Raw genomic sequence first — 22,732 nt, 5'->3', positions numbered from 1 at the left:
ACCAAAGTTTTTAGTTTATTCCACTCATAAAACTGTCAGAAGATACCCTTTGCACTGTTAATCTGAAAATTATTTTACAAAAGAAACAAATTCAAACACTGGAATAATGACAATATTAGGAAAATGATAGATTGCTACTCCCCATACAGAGGAGACGAGTCACAGACAGGTACAAGCAAAAGAAAACTAAATGTGAGCTTTCGGCCAAAAGACCTGCTTCTAAATTGGACAACACGCATTCATTCACGCAAGCACAACTCGTGCACACACGACTTCCGGCTGTAGCTACCGAGACCAGACTGCGAGCGACAGTGCACCGTGGTGGGGGTAAGGAGGATGCCGGGATGGAGAGGGGAAGAGAGAGTACGGTACGGGTGGGGCACGACGAAGTGCTCCACGTGGGAGCGTACGGGGACGAGGAGGGGAGAGGGTAGGGCAGCTAGGTGAAGTCGGAAGGTTAGACGGAAGGGAGTGGAAAAGGTGAGAAGTATAAAGAGTGTGGGTGCGTCGGTGGAACAGAAGGCTGTGTAATGCCGGAGTGGGAACAGGAAAGGTGCGTGAAGGACAGTTGCTATTGAAGGTCGAGGCCAGGAGGGTTACGGAAATGTAGGCTATATTGCAGAAATAGTATCCACTTGTGCAATTCGGAAAAGCTGGTGACGGTAGGAAGGATGCAGACGGCACAGGCTGTGAAGCGGTCACAGAAGTGAAGCGCGCAGAGTCGAGCGGCACGTTCGGCAATTACACGATCCGGCTGTCTCTCGGCCACAGTTGGACGTATGCGCGAACAGACAACTCGGTTGTTGTGCCCGTGTAGAACGTGGCACAGTGGTTGCGGCTTAGCTTGTAGATCGTGTGACTGCTTTCACAGGTAGCCCTGCCTTTGATGAGCTAGGTGGTGGTGGTGATGGTGGGAGGATGTATGGGACAGGTCTTGCATTTAGGTCTATTACAGGGGTACGGGCCACGGGAGCAGGGGTCGAGTAGGGAAGGACGAGGCCGATTCCGAACCAGAACCTCCTTCCCGGTCGCCACGACTGACTGTATCCTCGACCGCAGTTACTGTCGTTTGAAGGCATCACCTATAAACAAATCCAGAATATGGTAATGGGCCAGCACGGTACCATCCCGTGCCAACATATTCGTAGGGCATCTTCTGGAATCCTTTCTAACCACCCGAATCTCAGACCCCTCACCTGATACAAGTTGATCTTCGCGACTCGGATAGAGGGTGAGGACACCTTATTCACATTCCTCCATAATTTCAAACCTTCTCTCCAATTTTCTTCACCTGGTCCTCCTCAACCCAAGAAGCCACCTTCCTCAATGCTGATCTGCACCTCGAAGATAGCTACACCAGTACCTCTGTGTGTGTCAAAGCTACTGAGCACCAGCAATACTTCCCCTCTGACAGTTGTCACCCTTTCTATACCGAGACGTCTCTTCCGTTCAGCCCGACCACCCGTGGTCGTCACATCTGTACCGGTGAACGGTCCCTCTCGAAATATAAACAGTTCTCCCGTGCCGGTCTCTCCAGTCACACACCGTCTCCCAAAGACCCACCATCCAGCCACAAAGGAACAGTCCCCTTGTGACTCAGTACCACCAGGAACTGGAGCAACTGAACCACATTCTCCACCGGGCTTTCAACTACCTCCCGTCGTGCCCTGAAATGAGGAAGGTCCTACCCACTTTACTTCTCGCTCCTTCCACAGCGATTTTTCACCACCTACAGAATCTGAGCAATATTCTCATCCCTACCTACACGACCCCTTCCCTTGTGGCTCGTATACCTGTAACAGACCTAGATGCAAGACCTGACCCATCAATCCTCTCACCAACTACTCCAGTCTGGCCACCTAGCTGCCCTACCCTCTCTCCATCCCGTCCCTGTATACTCCCACAATCAGCACTTCTGTCCCCCACCCCTACACTGGTGTCCCCCCCCCCCCCACCCCACAGCCTCCTCCCTATCCCCATGCCCAAATTGCTTCTCCCATCATACAATGTCGCTCGTAGTCTGGCCTTGGCAGGCAGAGAAAATATGTGTGTGTGTGTGTGTGTGTGTGTGTGTGTGTGTGTGCACATGCATGTTGCCTAATTTAGATGAAGGCCTTTTTGGCTGTAAGCTAACTTGTCTAGCAATCATTTTGTTGTGCCTGTCTGCGACTCAACATCTCCACTATATGCTAATCAGCAGATTTTCCTTTTCATAATATTGCTAGTAAAGAAACAAATGTTCTAGAGAGGAGAGAGAAATCTTATATTTCCTCTACTTTTAATTGTCTTTTTCAAGGAAAAAAATATTATTTTTAAATTTGAAATAATGTTTTGGTTTACAAATTATTACAAAATAAAATATTTTGTCTTTTGACTCTGTAGTATTTTTCCTCGGTGGTCAAATATAATTTTTCTTTGTCAATTGCAAGACGATTGAACTTAACTAGCACTGGATAATTTTTTTGGTGATAATTCATAGAGGTATTTTAATGACAAGGACTTATGAGAGAGGTGCAGTGAAAGACTGATGCGAGTTACTCCTCACTGAGGACACACTCTCTGGGTACTTAAAATGCTCGAGATATCGCACTAGTGTGTTCACAACAAGGAAAAATACATTTTTATTATATGTTACAGTGAACAGGGCTTTTATTGCTCAGTTCATGTTATAAGTAGGGGGGTTCAGATTAGGAAGTAAGATGCTCAAAGTAGAGGCAAAGTTTTGTCATTTGAGCAGCAAAATAACTGTCGATGGCAGAAGTGAAGGTGACATTCGACTTAGACTGGCAATAAGAAGAAACCACTTCCCCAAAAAGAGAACTAAATTAATAATGAAAATAAATTTGAGTGTTTCCTGGAAGTATTTGTTTGTGATGCAGTGGAAGTGATATGCGGATGATAAACAGCACGCATAGAAAGAGAGAATGGAAGCTTTTGAAATTTGGTGCAATACAAGACTGCTTGAAGGGTAAATGGATAGATCAATGAAAGTCTACTGAATAAAACTGTAGAGAAATGAGCTTTATTGCACACTTTGACTGATGGAAGGAGTGGTTTGATAGTGCAAACTGATCCATCACAGATAAGTTTGGTATTGGACGCAAGTGTGTGCTTCATAACAGTAGAGTGACATGTGGGCCTGAATACAGTACATAGGGTGAAACTGATGTAGTTTGCAGTAGTTATGCAAAAGACGAAAACTCGCACATAAAGATGTGACTGGACTGAGAATATCTTGGTAGGGAGGACACAGCATGTCAGACGTAGGTACCCTTGCTGTTCACTTTACTATTAATATTGTTTGGAAGAGCATTAATATATACCCAGAGGATGCAGTTATCTACGAACGAAGCTGTACAAATATTGTGAGGCACGGATAAGATTTCAAAGTGGTGTAGTGATTGGCAACTTGTTCTAAATGATAAAAAATGTAAAACTGTGCACTTAAAAAAACAAAAATGTAGTATCCTGTCACTATAATATCAATGAATCACAGTGGGAATTGACCAACTCATACAAGTACCTGGGTAAAACACTTTGTACGGATATGAAATAGAATGGTCACATAGGCTGTCATGGGTGAAGCAGGTACTAGGCTTTGGTTTATTAGTATGAGGTGTGTAAAAAAAAGTAAGGCGATTTTACATTTTTATGAAAAAATATTTATTTATTCATCAATATTCATGTTGTCCCTTCAAAGTAATCCCCCTTAGATACAATACACTTCTGCCGACCCTTCTTCCAATTGTCGAAGCACTTCTCGTAAGCTCTTTTTGGTACAGCCTCGAGTACTTCCAGCAATGCAGTTTTCATTTCCTGTCATTGAAAATCTTCGTCTTTTCGTAGATCTCTTTACTTTTGCGAGCAGGAAAAAGTTGCAGGGGGCCAAATCTGGTGAACACGGTGGCCGAGGCACGATTGACGTGTTGTTTTTGGCCACAAAATCTCTCACAAGCAACGATGAATGAACAGGTGCATTGTCATCGTGCAAAAGCCATGAATTGTTTTTCCACAATTCCAGACTTTTTTGCATATTTCTTCTCGCAGACGGTGCATAATGTCAAGGTAATACTCCTTACTGACCGTATGACTTTGAGGCAAAAATTCATTACGCACTGTGCCACTGTAATTGAAAAAAAGAGTGACCAAAACTTTAACATTTGATCAACTTTTGTGTACTTTTCTCGGTCTTGGTTCTCCTGGGACACTTCCACTAGGATGATCGGGCTTTGGTTTTGATGTCATAGCAGTTCTTCTGATCAAAATTGGGAAGTTTTGGAACAAACTTCGTTGACACACGTCTCATGCCCAAAACATGATCTGACCGATATGTCAACATCCTCAGCATCTTCTCTTACGGTAATTTGAAGATTTTCCAAAACAATTTTCTTCACAGTTTGGACATTATCATTTCAACATTATCAACTGTTGTTGTTGTGTTGGGATGCAAAACTATGAGCTGAATAAATGTGTGTACAAATTATTGGAGATGTAAACCTTTACCAAAAGCCCCTCCAAAGACAAACCAAGTTACTGGGGGTGTCAGTGCTATAACAGATATATATTTTAGGTTGCCAGGTGGCAGCTGCAGCTATTCAAACATTCCCACGTGCCATGTTGTTGTTGTTGTTGTTGTGGTCTTCAGTCCTGAGACTGGTTTGATGCAGCTCTCGATGCTACTCTATCCTGTGCAAGCTTCTTCATCTCCCAGTACCTACTGGTACCTACATCCTTCTGAATCTGCTTAGTGTATTCATCTCTTGGTCTCCCTCCACGCTGCCCTCCAATGCTAAATTTGTGATCCCTTGATGCCTCAAAACATGTCCTACCAACCGATCCCTTCTTCTAGTCAAGTTGTGCCACAAACTTCTCTTCTCCCCAGTCCTATTCAATACCTCCTCATTAGTTACGTGATCTACCCACCTTATCTTCAGCATTCTTCTGTAGCACCACATTTCGAAAGCTTCTATTCTCTTCTTGTCCAAACTGGTTATCGTCCATGTTTCACATCCATACATGGCTACACTCCATACAAATACTTTCAGAAACAACTTCCTGACACTTAAATCTATACTCGATGTTAACAAATTTCTCTTCTTCAGAAACGATTTCCTTGCCATTGCCAGTCTACATTTTATATCCTCTCTACTTCGACCATCATCAGTTATTTTGCTCCCTAAATAGCAAAACTCCTTTACTACTTTAAGTGCCTCATTTCCTAATCTAATCCCCTCAGCATCACCCGATTTAATTTGACTACATTCCATTATCCTCGTTTTGCTTTTGTTGATATTAATCTTATATCCTCCTTTCAAGACACTGTCCATTCCGTTCAACTGCTCTTCCAAGTCTTTTGCTGTCTCTGACAGAATTACAATGTCATCGGCGAACCTCAAAGTTTTTACTTCTTCTCCATGAATTTTAATACCTACTCCGAATTTTTCTTTTGTTTCCTTTACTGCTTGCTCAATATACAGATTGAATAACATCGGGGAGAGGCTACAACCCTGTCTCACTCCTTTCCCAACCACTGCTTCCCTTTCATGCCCCTCGACTCTTATAACTGCCATCTGGTTTCTGTACAAATTGTAAATAGTCGTTCGCTCCATGTATTTTACCCCTGCCACCTTCAGAATTTGAAAGAGAGTATTCCAGTTAACGTTGTCAAAAGCTTTCTCTAAGTCTACAAATGCTAGAAACGTAGGTTTGCGTTTTCTTAATCTTTCTTCTAAGATAAGTCGTAAGGTTAGTATTGCCTCACGTGTTCCAACATTTCTACGGAATCCAAACTGATCTTCCCCGAGGTCCGCTTCTACCAGTTTTTCCATTCGTCTGTAAAAAATTCGCGTTAGTATTTTGCAGCTGTGACTTATTAAACTGATAGTTCGGTAATTTTCACATCTGTCAACACCTGCTTTCTTTGGGATTGGAATTATTATATTCTTCTTGAAGTCTGAGGGTATTTCGCCTGTCTCATACATCTCGCTCACCAGATGGTAGAGTTTTGTCATGACTGGCTCTCCCAAGGTCATCAGTAGTTCTAATGGAATGTTGTCTACTCCCGGGGCCTTGTTTCGACTCTGTCAAACTCTTCACGCAGTATCTTATCTCCCATTTCATCTTCATTTACATCCTCTTCCATTTCCATAATATTGTCCTCAAGTACATCGCCCTTGTATAAACCCTCTATAACACGTGCCATAACAGATATATATTTTAGGTTGCCAGGTGGCAGCTGCAGCTATTCAAACATTCCCACAGAGACAATGTAACTGCAACTGGTGAAGTTAACAGCAAGTTGTTTATGAAAAATACACACTGTTTTATTAGAATAACTGTCAGTTTATATAGGGGGTCTAGCGACCAGCTGAAGACTGGACAATTCTACAGAGCCATATCTGTAAATGTACGACTACTTCTATTTCTGTGTACATCTTGTGTGAATAACCACATTAACATTTTCTTAAAGAAGAAAAGGAATTTGGGATATTCCCAGTGTGGTCCAGTATGATGCACAGGTTGAGACAAAAAAAAAAAAAAAAAAAAAAAAAAAAAATTATGCTTAGGGGACTCACTTGGTTGTACTAAACACCATATCTGAAATTTGCCTCGAGCAATTAGGCTGAAGGCTCAGTGAAAAACATCAATTCGATTCATGTACAGGAAGGAATAGGCAACCGTAAGAATATTTTGGAATCAGTGGTTCTGTGTGTTAAGAGAAATGTTAAGAAAGATAAAAAATGCTTCTGATTACTGTGTGTGGTAAAAAGCAGATTGCAGACTATCTGAGCAGTCAATACATAACATTCAACTCTCAAGCTGAAAAAAAAAAAAAAAAAAAAAAAAAAAAAAAAAAAAAAAAAAATGGTGTACTAATCCTCGAGTACTGTCCGATAAACTTTAAATGTGAAACTTCCTGGTATATTAAGGCTGTGTACTGAACTCAGACCCAGAACTGTTCTTACCAATTTAGCTGTCCAGCTGGCCATTCAGAAAAGAGGTACTGGCAGAGGTAAAGCTGTGAGGGCAAGCCACGAGTCGTGCCAGACAGCCGAGTCGGTAATAGCGTAGCTCTCAAAACGGGGTTCTGGGTTCGAGTCCCAATCTGGCGTACAGTTTTAATCTGCCAGGAAGTTTCAGAATGGCACACACTGTAAAGCACAGTGACAATTCATTCTGGATGCTTTAAACACGTATCTAGCAAGGTCGTGCGGGATGCCTAGATCTGCTGCCATTTGATAGCTGAGGTAGAAAGTTGCTGCATCTCGTGTATGAAGTAAAAACTACAAATTGAATACCTCTATTGTCCTTCCAGTGTTTGTGCAGAAGACTGTGTACGATCCTGTACCTAGGAGAGGTGTCACGTAGTGTAGCCTGCAAGTACAGGATTCCTACAACACAGTGCAGTGTATTTTCAGTAGTGAAAATACGACCAAATTGACAGCCGACAATGGTAGGTACAAAATTACTTCTCCTGATTGTGACAGGTTTTCCACGGGACAGAAGCTTGGCCTGTAGTGAAAGACCCAGCAATCGACAAGAGACAAAGTGATGAAACACAGCTCAATACCTCCCCTCTTCTAAACTTCACTTAGTTCTCACATTTCTCCAATTCTTTCCACACTGTTCAGTTCTATTCCTCCTTTTCCACTGTTTTTATTTATTTACTTATTTATTATGACTGCCTATGTACTCCATATAGTCTGTAGTTTTATAATATGTACACCACCTCTACAGCAAAAGAAATCTTCATACCAGAAGTATGTAATAAATTTTCAGGCTATTCTTCAGTGCTCTTAGCTTGTATTAATTTTATTTTATTGGGCTTGTTAATTTAATTTAAATTGTTTTTAGGATTAATGTTAATGTTTTTATGATTTATTCCCTCTGTATTTTATTTACAGTTTAACATTTTTTAAATATGTTACCTCTGCACTATCAGAGATGACATTTACTCTGTGTTCGTTCTTAACTCTCAATAAGGAGAATCTTACTCAGTGTCATTCACGAATAATGTATCCTCCTCGGTGACAACAGTGAGTTAAAGTCTGATGATTACCTCGTTACGTCGGTTAACAAAATAAACTGATATAGAAGTGATGGAAAAATTAGTTACTGCACTACAGAAGCAAAAAGTGCTTCATCACAAGTTTAAACAAAGTTAAAGCTTCAACGACAAACAAACCCGAGTTAGTGAAAGGAGAACAATGTAATCTTATGCTATGGAAGATCACACTACTGTCCTTCCTTTCAATTGTAACCCAAATGCTGAACTGAGAGATACAGAAAACAAATAAAATTGCTTAACACAGGAAAGTGGATTGAAACCTCTACGATTTAAACACAATAAAAAATTGCTCTCTTCGTAGCAGCAGTTTTATCGTAGGTCACTAGAGCACCTTGGGAAAAGGTGTGGGACGTATCAGCTTCTAAGAAGGCACATCAGACTGATGCAGGTAATTATAGACCTACGTCACTTAAGATTTTATGTTGTAGTGTTACGAAACATCATTTTTGACGGCATATGACGAGCTCCACAGGAAATGAGTACCACCTCTTTAGAAATCGGAAAGTATTCTACGAGCAGCAGTCTTTTGAAATTTAGATTCCTCTGTCTGTCCACAAGGCAGCAGACAGCTGCTCCCTGGCGAACAATGTGTTCCTTATCTTCTGCAATGCATCTGACACATTTATTCACTGTCAGCCAGTGGAAAAAGAAAACGGCAGCAGCAGAAGCTCACAGAACAGCTCGGTGACAGGATTCGTGACTTAGTGGTTAACAGAACGTAGCCTGTCATTCTTAATGGGAAGAAAAAAACCAGACGTGCAACTTGCTTCGGCCGTATCCTAAGGATGTGTTACAGGGAAATTAACGGTCACAGTGTATATAAATGATCGAGTGGATAACATCACAAGCTTCACGTAGCCGTGTGTGAACGACACTGCCACGCTACAGGAAAGGTGCTGCACCAGAAAATTGTAGTGAAATGTAAAAGACTCACAGATGGTTGACACTCAGTGCAAGGACTGGAAAACTGCATCCACATCTACACAGACACTCCACAATCCACCGTACGGTTTGTGGCAGAGGGTACTCCGCACCACTACTAGTCGTTTCCGTTCCGGTTGGGGGGGAGGGGTTTGGTTGTCTACCTGAAGGGGGCCATTCACACATATGCTGATCTGAAGCACAGCAGATCAAGAGGGGTAGCCAGCATAGCTACAGACACGATTTGTTCTGCTGTGCAGAATGCAATTCTGCGGTTTCAGAATCTTCTGGATGCTGATGGGCGTCATCAGTAACGGCACGATGTACTGTAACACAACATTAAAAGTGTTTCAGTTGAATTGATCTTACATTATTTCTCTTCCCATGTCCTCAGCTTGTACAGTAATTAGTTTTTGTGTTGTAATGTGTTAAATTGGGGAAAGTTTAATTTTAATTATAAGCACCCAGCATAATCCCTATGTGTTTACACAATGAACGAATGACTAGCAACCCCCCCCCCCCCCCCCCTTTCTCTCTCTCTCTCTCACACACACATTGTATGTAACCAGAAACAGAGTGAAAATGTAGATTGTAAATGGAAAGTTGAAAAAAGATTGTGGAAGAAAAACCTAGGATGAGGAATGCCGGTAAGAGTGAAGATTAAATGGATTCGTAGGGCCCAGTGGACATCTGTGGAACTTACAACAACGGGTAATCCAGAAGTTGTGTGTGGAAGCCACTGCTGGCACGCAGCTACAGGATGTCGTGTGGACAGTTACACCGCTGCAGACAGCAGTCGCCAATCCCTCACAAAATATTACTCAGCTTTCTCGAACTAGTTTTTGTGGGACTGAAATGGTTTGGGAAAATAAAGTAATATTTCCTATGTGACTGCAACAGCATCTGTAGTTACCTTTCCAAAACCCACAGAAGGGGCTTTGACCCGAGAGATAAAAAGAACAAATTTTAGGAACATCCACCGTATTGACCAAATACGGCTCACATAAAGAGTCCCAACTGTTGACTCATTTTTAGAAAATTGTAGCTGGGTAACACTTTGATTCCAGTGAGAAAATTATTGTAGCTGTAGTCTGATAATTTTCAGACTGTCAACAGTCACAATTCGAGGGTAGAACCTATTCGCAGGACGTGTGTCGATTGAAGTGTATTGAGGTAAAAGGTGACTATGTGGAAAAACTAAGCGCATTTTTTACCTGAAAAACCTGCCGCCTCGTGTTCTGTTTTTGGATACACTATAAAGAACGGTCCGAGTGTTCTGCCGTACGAACCAACTTCTGCAGTCAGCACCACTGCTGTAATGGTAACGAGCTTCCCACTTTCCTCTACTTCTGATGTTTCATTACTCCCATCCCCAGCAGTTCACTCTCTTTGTCACACACAACATTCCTTTACATCCTTTTCTGTTTGTCATCTTACATGTATAAAAACTGTGTGTGTTGACAGTGAAATACAATATAAAATTCTAAGATATGGCTTTAGTGTAATTACATTTGTAAGAGACTTATGTATTCTTCTGTGCATTTTGGCATGTCAAATACTTTGTAAAATAATCGAAGAGGCAAATAAATATTAACATCTCTTTGGCCAATTGCATATCACTCCATCCACTTCTCTTCACCAATGATCTTGATATAGTTATTCGAAACAAGAAACAAAGATAACACATGCCACACAATGGCAGAGGTTTTGTGTGTGTGTGTGTGTGTGTGTGTGTGTGTGTGTGTGTGTGTGTGTGTGTGAGAGAGAGAGAGAGAGAGACTTTGATTACATATATATGTAATTTTTGGCAAAAGTTAAAATACATTGCAGCACATGAGAAAGAAACACTCACATAAAATAATGTCCAGTTTTTTTGTGTATGGAATGTTCTTCCCCATCATTGGTTGAGTCGGCAAAACAACCATTCATTCAACATGTGAGAGACTGTTAAATTGTAGAAAGTGAAGTACCAAGAACAAAATTTATGTTGAATAAAAATACTCAGACAAGAGTAACAAGAAATTGTACAATATCATGATTACTACACTGGAGTTTTTTGTGAACACAGACCATTAATGTGATGAAACTCCTGTTCAAAAATCTCTCTCACAGACTCAGTGAAATGGAAATGTTCTTCTTTGTCATATTATAAGACAGGCACCAGGAACACAACACAAATCATAAAAATAGTCTACATTTCTAATTTTTTGTTCCGTTTTGTTGAACCACTGTTGAAAAATCAATAACAGATGAGCAATAGTTTCTCAGCACACTCTCTGCCCAATGTCTACAGTAAGAACATAATGTTTTTATATCATTACTATGTTTCTGATGGAAAAAAGTGCAGTGGAGAATGAGGTGTACTTACAGTATGTAAGAAGAAATTTAATTTGTTTTAGATTTGTTTATTCTTGTTATACAAGAGACTTTAGAAGGCAAGATCAGTATATTTGTATCATATAGCATCTTGTCCAACAGGATGAATACACACAAAGTAAAAATAAATGTTCAAAGCTACCATGAACTCATGTAATGGAACAATATTTTAAAATTATAAACAAAACAGTTTATTCTAACCACAAACATTTTCTTCCTCGTGTTAACAAAAATCCTTCTGGTTTTAATTCTTCACACGATTGATTTTGTTTTACAGCACGGGTAACCTTTCTGCAAATACAGGCTGATGACATTCACATGAGGATATAAAAAAAATAAAAGGGCATATCTTGCAGAGTAACACTGTGTACTAAGCTAAACATATTGTGGAACACATCAAATACTGTGGAATATAGGTTTCCAGTATATTCCGAGAGAGGCCGATTGTGCAGTTTTTGTGTCAGGCATCACAACTGGCTTCCTGCATAAGAAAATCAATGCGCTGTTTCCATATTACTTAAATATTACAATCACAATACACAAATACACTGGCTGATGCTACTTGTTTACAAAGAAAAACAATTTCATAATCTCTTTCAGTCTTTGTCAATTATTATAGGTTAGTTACCAATAAGAAGTATTTTATAACATTTTTTAAAAATGTAATAAGCCCAAAGAAAAACATTGTTACTCTATTTGGAAACAGCCCCAGTCAACTAATTTGCACAGTTTTTTACGCTCAGGTCTGCAGCACATTACATTCCTCAACAAAAGTAATTTTCCCGTATGAGGCCATTTTTTATTTGAAATAAAACACTTTATTTCACTGACAATTAGCTAATTTCGGCACCTCGGGCATTATCGAGAGTTTAAGTTGTGCTCTTCCATCTGCCAGCATCTCGTGATCCACACAGCACAACAGCAACGACATTATGCAATGGAGCCCCACATTATTGTACAATGGTGTAATGACTTACACTCAACTATATGAAATACCTAGAACGAAAAAAAGTATAACCAGACTGTGGGTACGGTCATATTACTAGCATACGGCTCGGTCAGCCTCTTAAAATCAATTCGTTTACACCAGCCAATTCTACAGGAAATAAAGAGCTCATTTAAAGTATAAAATGGCCTTATGCAGAAAAATGACTTCTTTCACGAATTTCACAGAAACAGAGTTATTTGCAATTCTTCCATTTTACTGTCAATCAATATAACACAATTCCATCAAAATCTTTAATTTGCCAGGAAGGTGTGGACTGAAGTACTAGAGTAGACATATTTAATCCTTCTATTAAGAGTTACTTATTTTTATATGTAAGACATCAAACTGCTACATGCCACAATGTCCGTTTCACACAGGTAGTCCATATTTATTTATGATGAAATTTTCTTGCTCACTGTGATACCTACCTCGCTTCTTTACGAAGAAGTATATAAACTCTGAACTTCTGACAAAGACAGAAGAAGCTCCTACGTAATAACAAATGTAAAGCGGTCCTCCACTTGCAGTGCTCCGGCAGGCTCAGTGATACTGCAGGTGGTATGCCCCCGCCTTCCCTCCAAACTTTGAAGTGAACTGCTAAGCTACTCGTGGGGCGAACGACACTTTAGTGTGAAAACTGAACAGTAGTGTAACTCGTCACACCGATCGTTGCCAGATGTGAAAGGAGGGACAACCACCAGAGCCGACCGAGAATCGAAACCCCGTACCGGACCTCCGCATTTACAGTCCGATACTCGGGTACCGAACTGCACGGCAGGTGAAAGAAACGGGTTAACGGTTTAACAACCTCTTTTCAGTTCGTCAGCAGTAGTTTAAACTCTCAGAGTCTTTGCTCACATATTTGCAATATTTGGACCGAGGAAATTCTCTGCCAGATTCCGAGAGATAGGAGACGACCGAGTCGGCGAAAAGACTTCTACGACTGCAATCTAATGAAATCTGGGTACGCGACACTAGAAAACTTGCAGCAGCAGTGGCAGTGCGGGTGTGTACAGCTCCAGCCTAAAGTGCGCCTTTATCTGGCAGGGGACTGAGATCCTCCGATCATTTCCGAGTGGTAATTATCGGTGCCGTGGGGGTCACATTACTGGGCCCGTCGCCAGTCTACAGCTACAGGAACCGCGCTGTCGATGCACCTTCTCCGACTTTGTGACGACAGCACCCCACACCGTACTCGGCTGCACATTACTGGGGATGTCGAATGTTTCCGGAAATTTTAATTTCTACAGTTTCTTTTACTGTACTATCTCTGAAGAGGAATACACCTCGAGCTCTTGCCGCGACTACTGCACAGTACACAGCCTCGAGCTAAAAAATAATAGCAGACGCGGTCATAAAGGACGGGGTCCCACACGGTAGTGCACGGGATCTGGCTGTCACGAGACCCGAGTCGGGCTCGGTGCCAGAGTAGTTGCCGTGTCCGACAGTGTGGCGGTGCGAGGACGGTGCCGTCTGCTACGTCCGAGGCGGAAGTAGCGACTCGACTACGGTCGAGGAGTATTCGGCTGAAAGAGTGTCGAATTTCGATCGCTCGGTGCAGGCAGAAGCCCGAGGAAATTTTATTAAACCTTTGACACTGTGAGAGAGGAAAAGGGAAAGGTAGTGAGATTTACAGATTTAGAGGGCAAACATCCGCACAGGCTCAGGCACGGCAGGAATTATGCCACCGCAACTTTGCTCCTGACATTTATTTGGAAAACTTGTAAGGGGGGGGGGGGGGGGGGTTGCCCAATGGATTCAGAGGGTCCTCTTGTCAACTTCTTGTTAGATTCTACAGAAACGTCCACTGCCAGTAGTAAACAGAAATGGGAAAATTGACAAGATGGCAAATTACTGCACTATAATGTTAAAAAATCAAATATACGGGCCTGTTGTCGGGAAAGGACTAGCTGCCCATTCTGGCTGCCTCTCAGAATATGCACACTGACTGGTAAAGCAACTTTCCTATCGACCACACTCAATGTGGCCCGACGCTGTCCGAGCGCACAGCTGAGGCCGGAGAATGACCGCGTGTTACTCGGTGACCTCGGCACGGAACGGTGGAGCCCTCAGAATTGGAGCATTGAGAAACAAAATGGGACAAAATGCGAAACTGGCCAAATGACCTGTACACACTTGAGATAAAATAAGAGACAATAGGACACAAGAGAAAATTGGGGCACAAGAGAAAATTGAAAATAGTCGCAAGCAGTCAATGAGGTGTGGAAAATGGAGATGTTACAAGTGGCAACTGAGAAGTGAGAATTCCAGAGAGGATAGAGTATAACTACAGGTATCCACACACAAGACTGACATATCACTGACAGTGGATTGCAGAGAAGTGCTCTATAACAATTGAATTTAAATGTGTATGTTTGTGCAAAGAAACAAATATTCGAACACCAATTTTTCTATCAATATCTCATATTTTGCAAGTATGAGCTTGCTGTATGGTTTAAGCTAGGGGTCAATAAAGACAATAAAATATCTCTCTACAAGTGTAGGTGGGACAAAGGTGATAGGTGCTGGAGGAGTATCCACAAAACTACTGTCCAATGTCTTTGACACTGATTTGTTGTGGAATTGAAATAAAATATGATACAAACTAATTCTTAATCAAAATAATTACGAGTTTAAACATAATGAGGTATCTCAAACAGAATGACCTCCTCCACGCATATAGCGAGGATTCGTAAAACATCGATCGCGTGAAATCCGACTCGCACTTTTCCCGTGTGACGTACTGAAAGGTTTGGATCGAGGGAGTCGTGTAGATGCAGTATTTCTCCATTTCCAAAAAGTATTTGGCTCGGTGTCACACTTACACTTCTTGTCAAAAGTACAAATGTGTTGGGACCCTTGTTCTTCGTGTTGTATATTAACAATCTTACAGACACGATTGATAGTAATGCCAGGCTTTTTGCAGATGATCCAGTGATCTATAATGAAGTACCGTCTGAAAGAAGCTCCATAAATATTCGGTCAGAGTTGACTAGATTTCAAAGTGGTGCAAAGATTGGCAAATGTTCAGACATGTAGAATTGTGCACTTCACAAAACGGAAAAATGCACTGTCCTGTGACTATAATAGCCAACTCGTACAAATACCTGTGTGTAAAACTTTCTAGGGATATCAAATGTAATATCACACGAGCTCAGTTGTGGATAGAGCAGGTGGTAGACATCGGTTTATCGGTTGAATACTGGACTGTACGAATGGTCACAGGTTCATTGGACCCACGAGAGAGTGTTACAGTGAACCGAAGAAACTGAACTTGCAGACTATCAAAGACAGACGTAAACTATCCCGAGAAAGTCTACTAACAAAGTTTTGAGAACTGGCTTTGGATGGTGTCTCTGGGAATATCCTACAGCCCCCTACGTGTTGCTCACTCGGTGAGTGTGAGGACGAGATTAACTACAGCACACAGAGGCATTCGATCACACTTCCTCTGCTCCAAACGTCAACAGTATGGGAAAAAAACCCAATAACTGGTACAGTGGAACGTACCCTCTGTCACGTACTTTCTGGTGGCTTGCAGAGCACGGATGTAGGTGTAGATGTAGATGTAGAGATGCTGCAACACGGTTTACGTGCAGATGCTGTGTTTACCTGTAGCACTCTATCCAAAAAATTATGCACAGAGAAAACTATCCCCTCAATGAAAAGTTCTCAGATCTCCAGAATGGTGGCAACATTAAGAGAGGGGACGAGCAGTACGCATACTGATCGTTGTAATGCCTCAACTCTACAGTAAATGACAGCATTACAATGTGTGAGCATTTTCAGTTTAATGACAACACAGGTTCACTTAACGGCAGGCTACAATTTGGCAGTCAGATACGGGGAATTGTGGGATCCCTATCGGGTAGGGCCGACAGAACACGTCTTGTCCCTACAGAGAAAGGCGGTTGAAATACACGAGTTCATTCAAATAGTGGGAGAGTGTAATGGAAATTTCAAGGGGGCAGACACCTGAAAAAAGATGCCACACGTCTTGTGACTACTATTCAGAAAACTTTGAGAACTGTTCTTTGGGTGAAACTGTTAATATCCTTCAGTCTTGCAGGGATTGTGCAGATACAATCAGACAAGAACTATAGGAACAGTCAATTCTTCCCACAGTCCTTCACTGAACAGATTGAGAAGTAACCTCAGAATATAGTACGATGAAAGGTACTCTCTGTCACACAGTTTACAGTGCTTTGCAGAGGGTTGACACATCAAGGAATGGTTAATCTGGCATTGGAGGGGGTAAAAAATTGGAGAGCCAGACCAAGACTCGACTACAGTAAGCAAGTTCAAACGGATGTGATGTGCGATAGTTGTTTGCAGCTGAAGAGGCTTGTACAGCATAAACTAGCACGGAGAGCTGCATCAAAAGTTTCGGTCCGAAGATTGCCACCACTACCACCGCTAAAAAGAATAAATATACATCCAGATTTTCTACAGTCATTTCTAGTTGTTTCTCCTAGTTTACACTCTGACTATTACCTTAGGTTCAGAGGAAGAAAGTCACAAGTACTTACATAGTGTGCTTCTCATACTATTCTAACAGTTTCAAATTTAACTTTTTCTTTGTTATCACAACAATGCTCCAGTCCACAAAAGTAAGGCTACGGCATCTGTGTTCTAAGAAAATCGCTGTACTGATTGTATTTTTTTTTTTATTGGTCCTGTTGTCTACATAGCAGCTTATGCATAAGACATTGGACCAGTCAAGTTAGAAATATACAGGCTGAAAGTAATTTCAAGGCATACATATTTAAGCTTACAGTAATACACTTTACACATAAGTATTTATATAACACATTTCATAAATTTAAATATTCTTCAATGGAGTAAACGCAGTGATGCTGTAAATATGACTTTAGAGATTTTCCAAATGTATTGACTTCAGTGATAGCTTTTATGTTTTCAGGAAGTTTGTTATAAAGCTTAACTCCCATGTGAAAAGTACCTTTTTGGCACAGTGCTGTGCTGATTTGAGTCATACGTAAGTTTCTGTTTTGTAAACAGGGGTTTACAAGAGTCTCTAGGCTTGCACCCAAACAAGATTCTAATGGCCCTTTTTTGTAGTTTAACAGTGCTATTAGCTATTTTAGAGTTTCCCCAGAAGGTGACCCCATATCTAAGACGAGAATGAAAGTACGCACGATATGCATTCAATACTGTTTTCTCACTACAGCATGATTTTAATGAACAAAGAAGATAACATGTTTTGCTCAGTTCTGCATTGAGATATTCAATATGCTTATTCCATCTGATGTTACTCTGCAGCCAAAGGCCTAAGAATTTGGTTTCAGTACTGTTACCAACTGGTTCGTCATTGATAGAGACTGATGGGATAAACATGTCCTTGTTAGGAACACTGTGGAATTTTAGAGCAACAGTTTTCTTACTGTTTATTACAAGCTGATTACTCTGTGCCCAGCTGCTAAGTTGTTTCGTGACCGTGTTTACTGTCTGCTGTAACTGTTCATCGTCGTCTCCTTTTAATAGAATCGTGGTGTCATCTGCAAATATGATTGATTTGTGTGCATCAATATTTAAGCTTAGATCATTTATGTACAGAAGAAACAGAAGGGGTCCCAATACGGATCCTTGGGGTACACCACATTTTATTTGTTTATAGTCAGATAAGTGATTAGATACAGTTTTTAGTTCAATATTTGTGTGCTTGATGCAGACTGCCTGCTTACGGTTAGTCAGGAAGGAACTGATCCACTTGTTGGACAGACCTCGAATACCATATCTTTCTAGCTTTGATAGCAGAATTTTATGGCCCACCATGTCAAAAGCTTTTGACAAGTCAATAAAGACTCCTATTGTTTCCTGTTTTTTGTCCATCAGGTTTAGGATGGAACTGATGCACTCATAGACAGCAGTTGTCGTTGACCTCTTATTTCTGAATCCATGTTGTTCATTACATAGGATGCTGTTTTTATTTATAAATTTCATAAGTTTCTCATACATAACTTTTTCCAGTACTTTAGAGATGCAGGAGGAAATTGTGATGGGTCTGTAGTTATTTACAGTGTCTTTATCCCCTTTTTTTATACACAGGGATAACTTTTGATGTTTTCAACACATCTGGGAAAGTGTCTGCCTGAAGTGAGCAGTCGCATAAATGTGTGAGTACTTCAATTAGGTTTGATGCGCTCTTCTTTAACATTGTTGCAGGTATACCATCAATACCTGCCGATTTGGAATTTAGTCCTTTTATTGCTTTAGCTACTTCATCGTGTGAAACAGAACTGATGTACATTGATCCTCTACATGCACTTATTTTATATTCATTTGCCTGGATGCTCTTAAAGTTTGATTGTAACATATTTTCAGCAACACCTGTGAAAAAGTTGTTAAATGTGTTGGCTACTTCTAAGGGGTTTGTTACTTTCTTATTTTTGTGTGATAGTGTTATATTTTTCCAAGGTTGCCTGTATTCTCCACATTCTTTTTTTATAACACTCCACATAGCCTTTGATTTATTAGCTGAATTATAAATGATTTCATCATTATGCATTATTTTTGCTGCTTTTATTACTTTTTTTAATATTTTGGAGTATTTTTTATAGTATGCGCGTACTACAGGTGAGGAATTTTTTGAGTTACATATTTCATGAAGTAGTCTTTTCTTCTGGCATGAGACCCTTATTCCCTTTGTGATCCAGCTGTTTGTTCTAGAGTTTCCCCGTACGGTTACCGTATTTACTCAAATCTAAGCCGCACTCGAATCTAAGCCGCATCTGAAAAATGAGACTTGAAATGAAGGAAAAAAATTTTTCCCGAGTCTAAGCCGCACCTGAAATTTGAGACTCGAAATTCAGGGGGAGACAAAAGTTTTAGGTCGCACCTCCAAATCGAAACAAATTTGGTCCATTGTAATATGAGACACAATTTAGGTCGAATGAATGATGATCCAGCTACAGTAGTTTGGTTCGAGTCATAAGCTTAGCAGTTAAGCTTTACCAGGCAGCCATTGCTATGCGTCAAGTGCTCCGTCCGTATTTATACGGGTACCCTTCCTTTTTCGCATACTTCGTCTGGTTTGAATTGATTGCTTATTTTTCTTTGATCTGATAAGTGTCGTTCTCTTTGTTACAGGTGTTTACATCACTCTAAGCTGAAAATGTGTTGTTGTACTGTGTCATGCATTGTTTGTCGCATTCTGATAATGAGTGTTTACGACCTGTCGCAACTCGCGGCATGGGGCATGGCTTGCTTTTGTGCACGCTACCGCCAATTTAAAAAAAAAAAAAAGAGGGAGAGAGAGAGGAATCGCCTCATTAGTGAAACAATGGTAAGAGACTGCTATTTGTTGTTACTTACACTGCTGATTTCTTTGATAATGATCAACAAGAACCAAATAATATACAGTGTATGATAGAAGATGTTCTGAACGAGAGTTTAGTGAAAATTTTTCTCCATTTGAAAATCTTTGCAGACACCTCTTTAGTACATTAGACTCTGCACTGAAATTAGAGTCATCTTAGATTTAAAAATCTAGTCAATTGCCGTGCTTCATTTCTGACTGTATCACTATTAGGCATAAGAATAATACGAATATAAACATGACACGATATGTATATTCTTCCGCGTTTGCTGTTGTCTCACTCTAGTTTTGTAGTTTATTAGGCAGACAGGATTTAAATGAGTTAGCAGCAGACACGAAAGAATACACGGCAAAATGTTTATATTCGTATTACTCTTATGGTGAAGAGAATACTGCATGTGATTCACAATTCATAAAAGTTCCTGTAAGGAACCATTTCTTCTCACAGGTAGGAAAAAATTCAGAACGTAGAGTTGGCCATCCCGAACAGTCTTGCCAGTCGGATTTTCGAAGTACATTGAAATGCTGCTACATTCAAAGATGGAGAATACGGAATTTGTATTTACTTCGTTGGATAATGTACGAAAATGCAGTGGTCAAATCTCGAGGCAGAGAAGAAAAGCTCGTCTTCCACTTTTTTTTTTTTTTCCCCCCCCCCGCCAGTATTTATCTTTGTGACTGTGTAGCGCTACATACATTCGACGGCAGAAGTTAATTGTGGCGGCACCTACCAACATTTTTCAGAACTTCCGCTTACTTTGCACTCAATTCTAAGTCGCAGGCGGTTTTTTGGATTACAAAAACCGGAAAAAAAGTGCGGCTTAGATTCGAGTAAATACGGTAATGTTTTCAGTGGGAATGCAAGTTCAAAGAAATGGGTTAATGTATCAATGAAAGTGTTGAATTTTTCATTTATATCGTTCATTTTGTACACTCCTAGCCATTTTTCTTTTTGTAATAAGTTGTTGAAGTAGTTCGCATTATGCCGATTATAGCTTCGATATGCTGTTCTAAAAGACGTGTTGTTAATAATACTACCTTGTACTTTTATGCTTAATATTTGAGCAAGATGATCACTAAAACCTGCACTGAAAATTTTTTGTGACGTGTTGTGTAAACCCTTCTTTACTAGAAACTGATCAAGAGCTGTTTGACAAGTATCTGATACTCGGGTAGCTGCTTCTACTTCAGCCTTTAAATTGTAGGACGTTGCAAGGTTCAAAATGGTCTCCCTATTTCCACTATTCGTGAGGAAGTCAATATTGAAGTCACCACAGATTATCAATTCACAATCCATTTTATTTACTTTATTTAGCAATGACTCCATTTTGTTTAAGAAAAGTTCAAAATTCCCGGACGGTGATCGGTAAACTGTAGCAATAACCAGGTCGAACGGAGTAATTTTTATAGCTGCAATTTCATAATCCTTTTCGACATTTGGCCTAGTTAAGTCAGGTAGTGTCTCACCTGAACCTTGTCAACCGTCTTTGGGGTGAAATGTGGGGTCAGATACACGCCTGATCGATACGCCCACAAACCTGGCTGATGTTCACCACACTCAGCAAGAACCGCAATATGAGTGTGTCGAGAACTTACTAGGAGAGCTCCCCAGAGGTAGCACTCACTTTTTTGACACCGCCTGTACACTGGTGCAGCTTAGGCCGCCCGTCCCAGATACCGTACCCTGCATTCTTTCACCCTAGCTGGCTCTCATTTGTGACTAACTGACAAAAAAGTAATCACTATCTTTATTCAATTAATTGGGTTGAATGTAATTACTTTTTCATTTGTAAGCCTTTGCTGCATCACTTTAATCATCGCAAAACTTGTTATTCGCTCCCATTTTGCCTTCATTTGGAGTCTTTGGCTGTGTGAATTTACTTCAGTTTCTTTCATTTCACTATTTTATATTTCTAGTCACATTCTGTCAGAGACAGCAAAGGACTTGGAAGAGCAGTTGAATGGAATGGACAGTGTCTTGAAAGGAGGATATAAGATGAACATCAACAAAAGCAAAACAAGGTTAATGGAATGTAGTCGAATTAAATCGGGTGATGCTGAGGGAATTAGATTAGGAAATGAGACACTTAAAGTAGTAAAGGAGTTTTGCTATTTGGGAAGCAAAATAACTGATGATGGTCAAAGTAGAGAGGATATAAAATGTAGACTGGCAATGGCAAGGAAATCGTTTCTGAAGAAGAGAAATTTGTTAACATGGAGTATAGATTTAAGTGTCAGGAAGTCGTTTCTGAAAGTATTTGTATGGAGTGTAGCCATGTATGGAAGTGAAACGTGGACGATAAATAGTTCAGACAAGAAGAGAATAGAAGCTTTCGAAATGTGGTGCTACAGAAGAATGCTGAAGATTAGAAGGGTAGATCACATAACTAATGAGGAGGTATTGAATAGGATTGGGGAGGAGAGGAGTTTGTGGCATAACTTGACTAGAAGAAGGGACCGGTTGGTAGGACATGTTCTGAGGCATCAAGGGATCACCAATTTAGTATTGGAGGGCAGCGTGGAGGGTAAAAATCGAACAGGGAGACAAAGAGATGAATACACTAAGCAGATTCAGAAGGATGTAGGCTGCAGTAGGTACTGGGAGATGAAGAAGCTTGCACAGGATAGAGTAGCATGGAGAGCTGCATTAAACCAGTCTCAGGACTGAAGACAGCAACAACAAGAACAGTCACATTATTGCAGTTGTTCTACCCACTTTGCTCAAATTTTGTTTTACTTATAAAATCCTCATTGCCCTACACCTTTGTCTGAATTATTTTATTCATGATGTGAGAAGAATTTATGTTTTTAAATATTACGAGAGATAAATAAAAATAACTGAAATCGTACAAAGATTCCAAATGAAAAAGGTTAAAAGGAAGGAATACAGAGGGTAAATAAAAAATTAATACAATTAAAATGACACGGCAAAGGATTAGAAGTAAAAACCTTATATTCAAAACAATTAGTTTATAAAAATCGCAATGACAGTTATTTCGATAAATATATTTAAAAAAAGGTAGATAGCAGCCGACAGGACACA

The 22,732-nt window shown here is 40.4% G+C and overlaps 1 protein-coding gene across 2 annotated transcripts in view; it reads right to left on the bottom strand.

The window, feature by feature from the left end:
- LOC126215033 (PHD finger protein 14) overlaps window positions 1-22,732 on the bottom strand; it is a 185,090-nt gene that overhangs the window by 5,756 nt on the left and 156,602 nt on the right. The window contains exon 17 of one of the 2 annotated variants that reach the window (XM_049941665.1): window positions 11,453-11,846. The exons of the other annotated variant lie outside the window; for it this stretch is intronic. Coding sequence (XP_049797622.1) covers window positions 11,826-11,846 — 21 coding nt within the window. The 3' untranslated portion in view covers window positions 11,453-11,825. Of the gene's footprint in view, window positions 1-11,452; window positions 11,847-22,732 lie in introns of those variants that run through there. 2 annotated transcript variants of the gene reach the window in all.

This window comes from Schistocerca nitens, chromosome 12, assembly GCF_023898315.1.
Source record: "Schistocerca nitens isolate TAMUIC-IGC-003100 chromosome 12, iqSchNite1.1, whole genome shotgun sequence".
Lineage (NCBI taxonomy): Eukaryota > Metazoa > Arthropoda > Insecta > Orthoptera > Acrididae > Schistocerca > Schistocerca nitens.
This window is presented reverse-complemented; position numbering and strand designations above follow the sequence as displayed.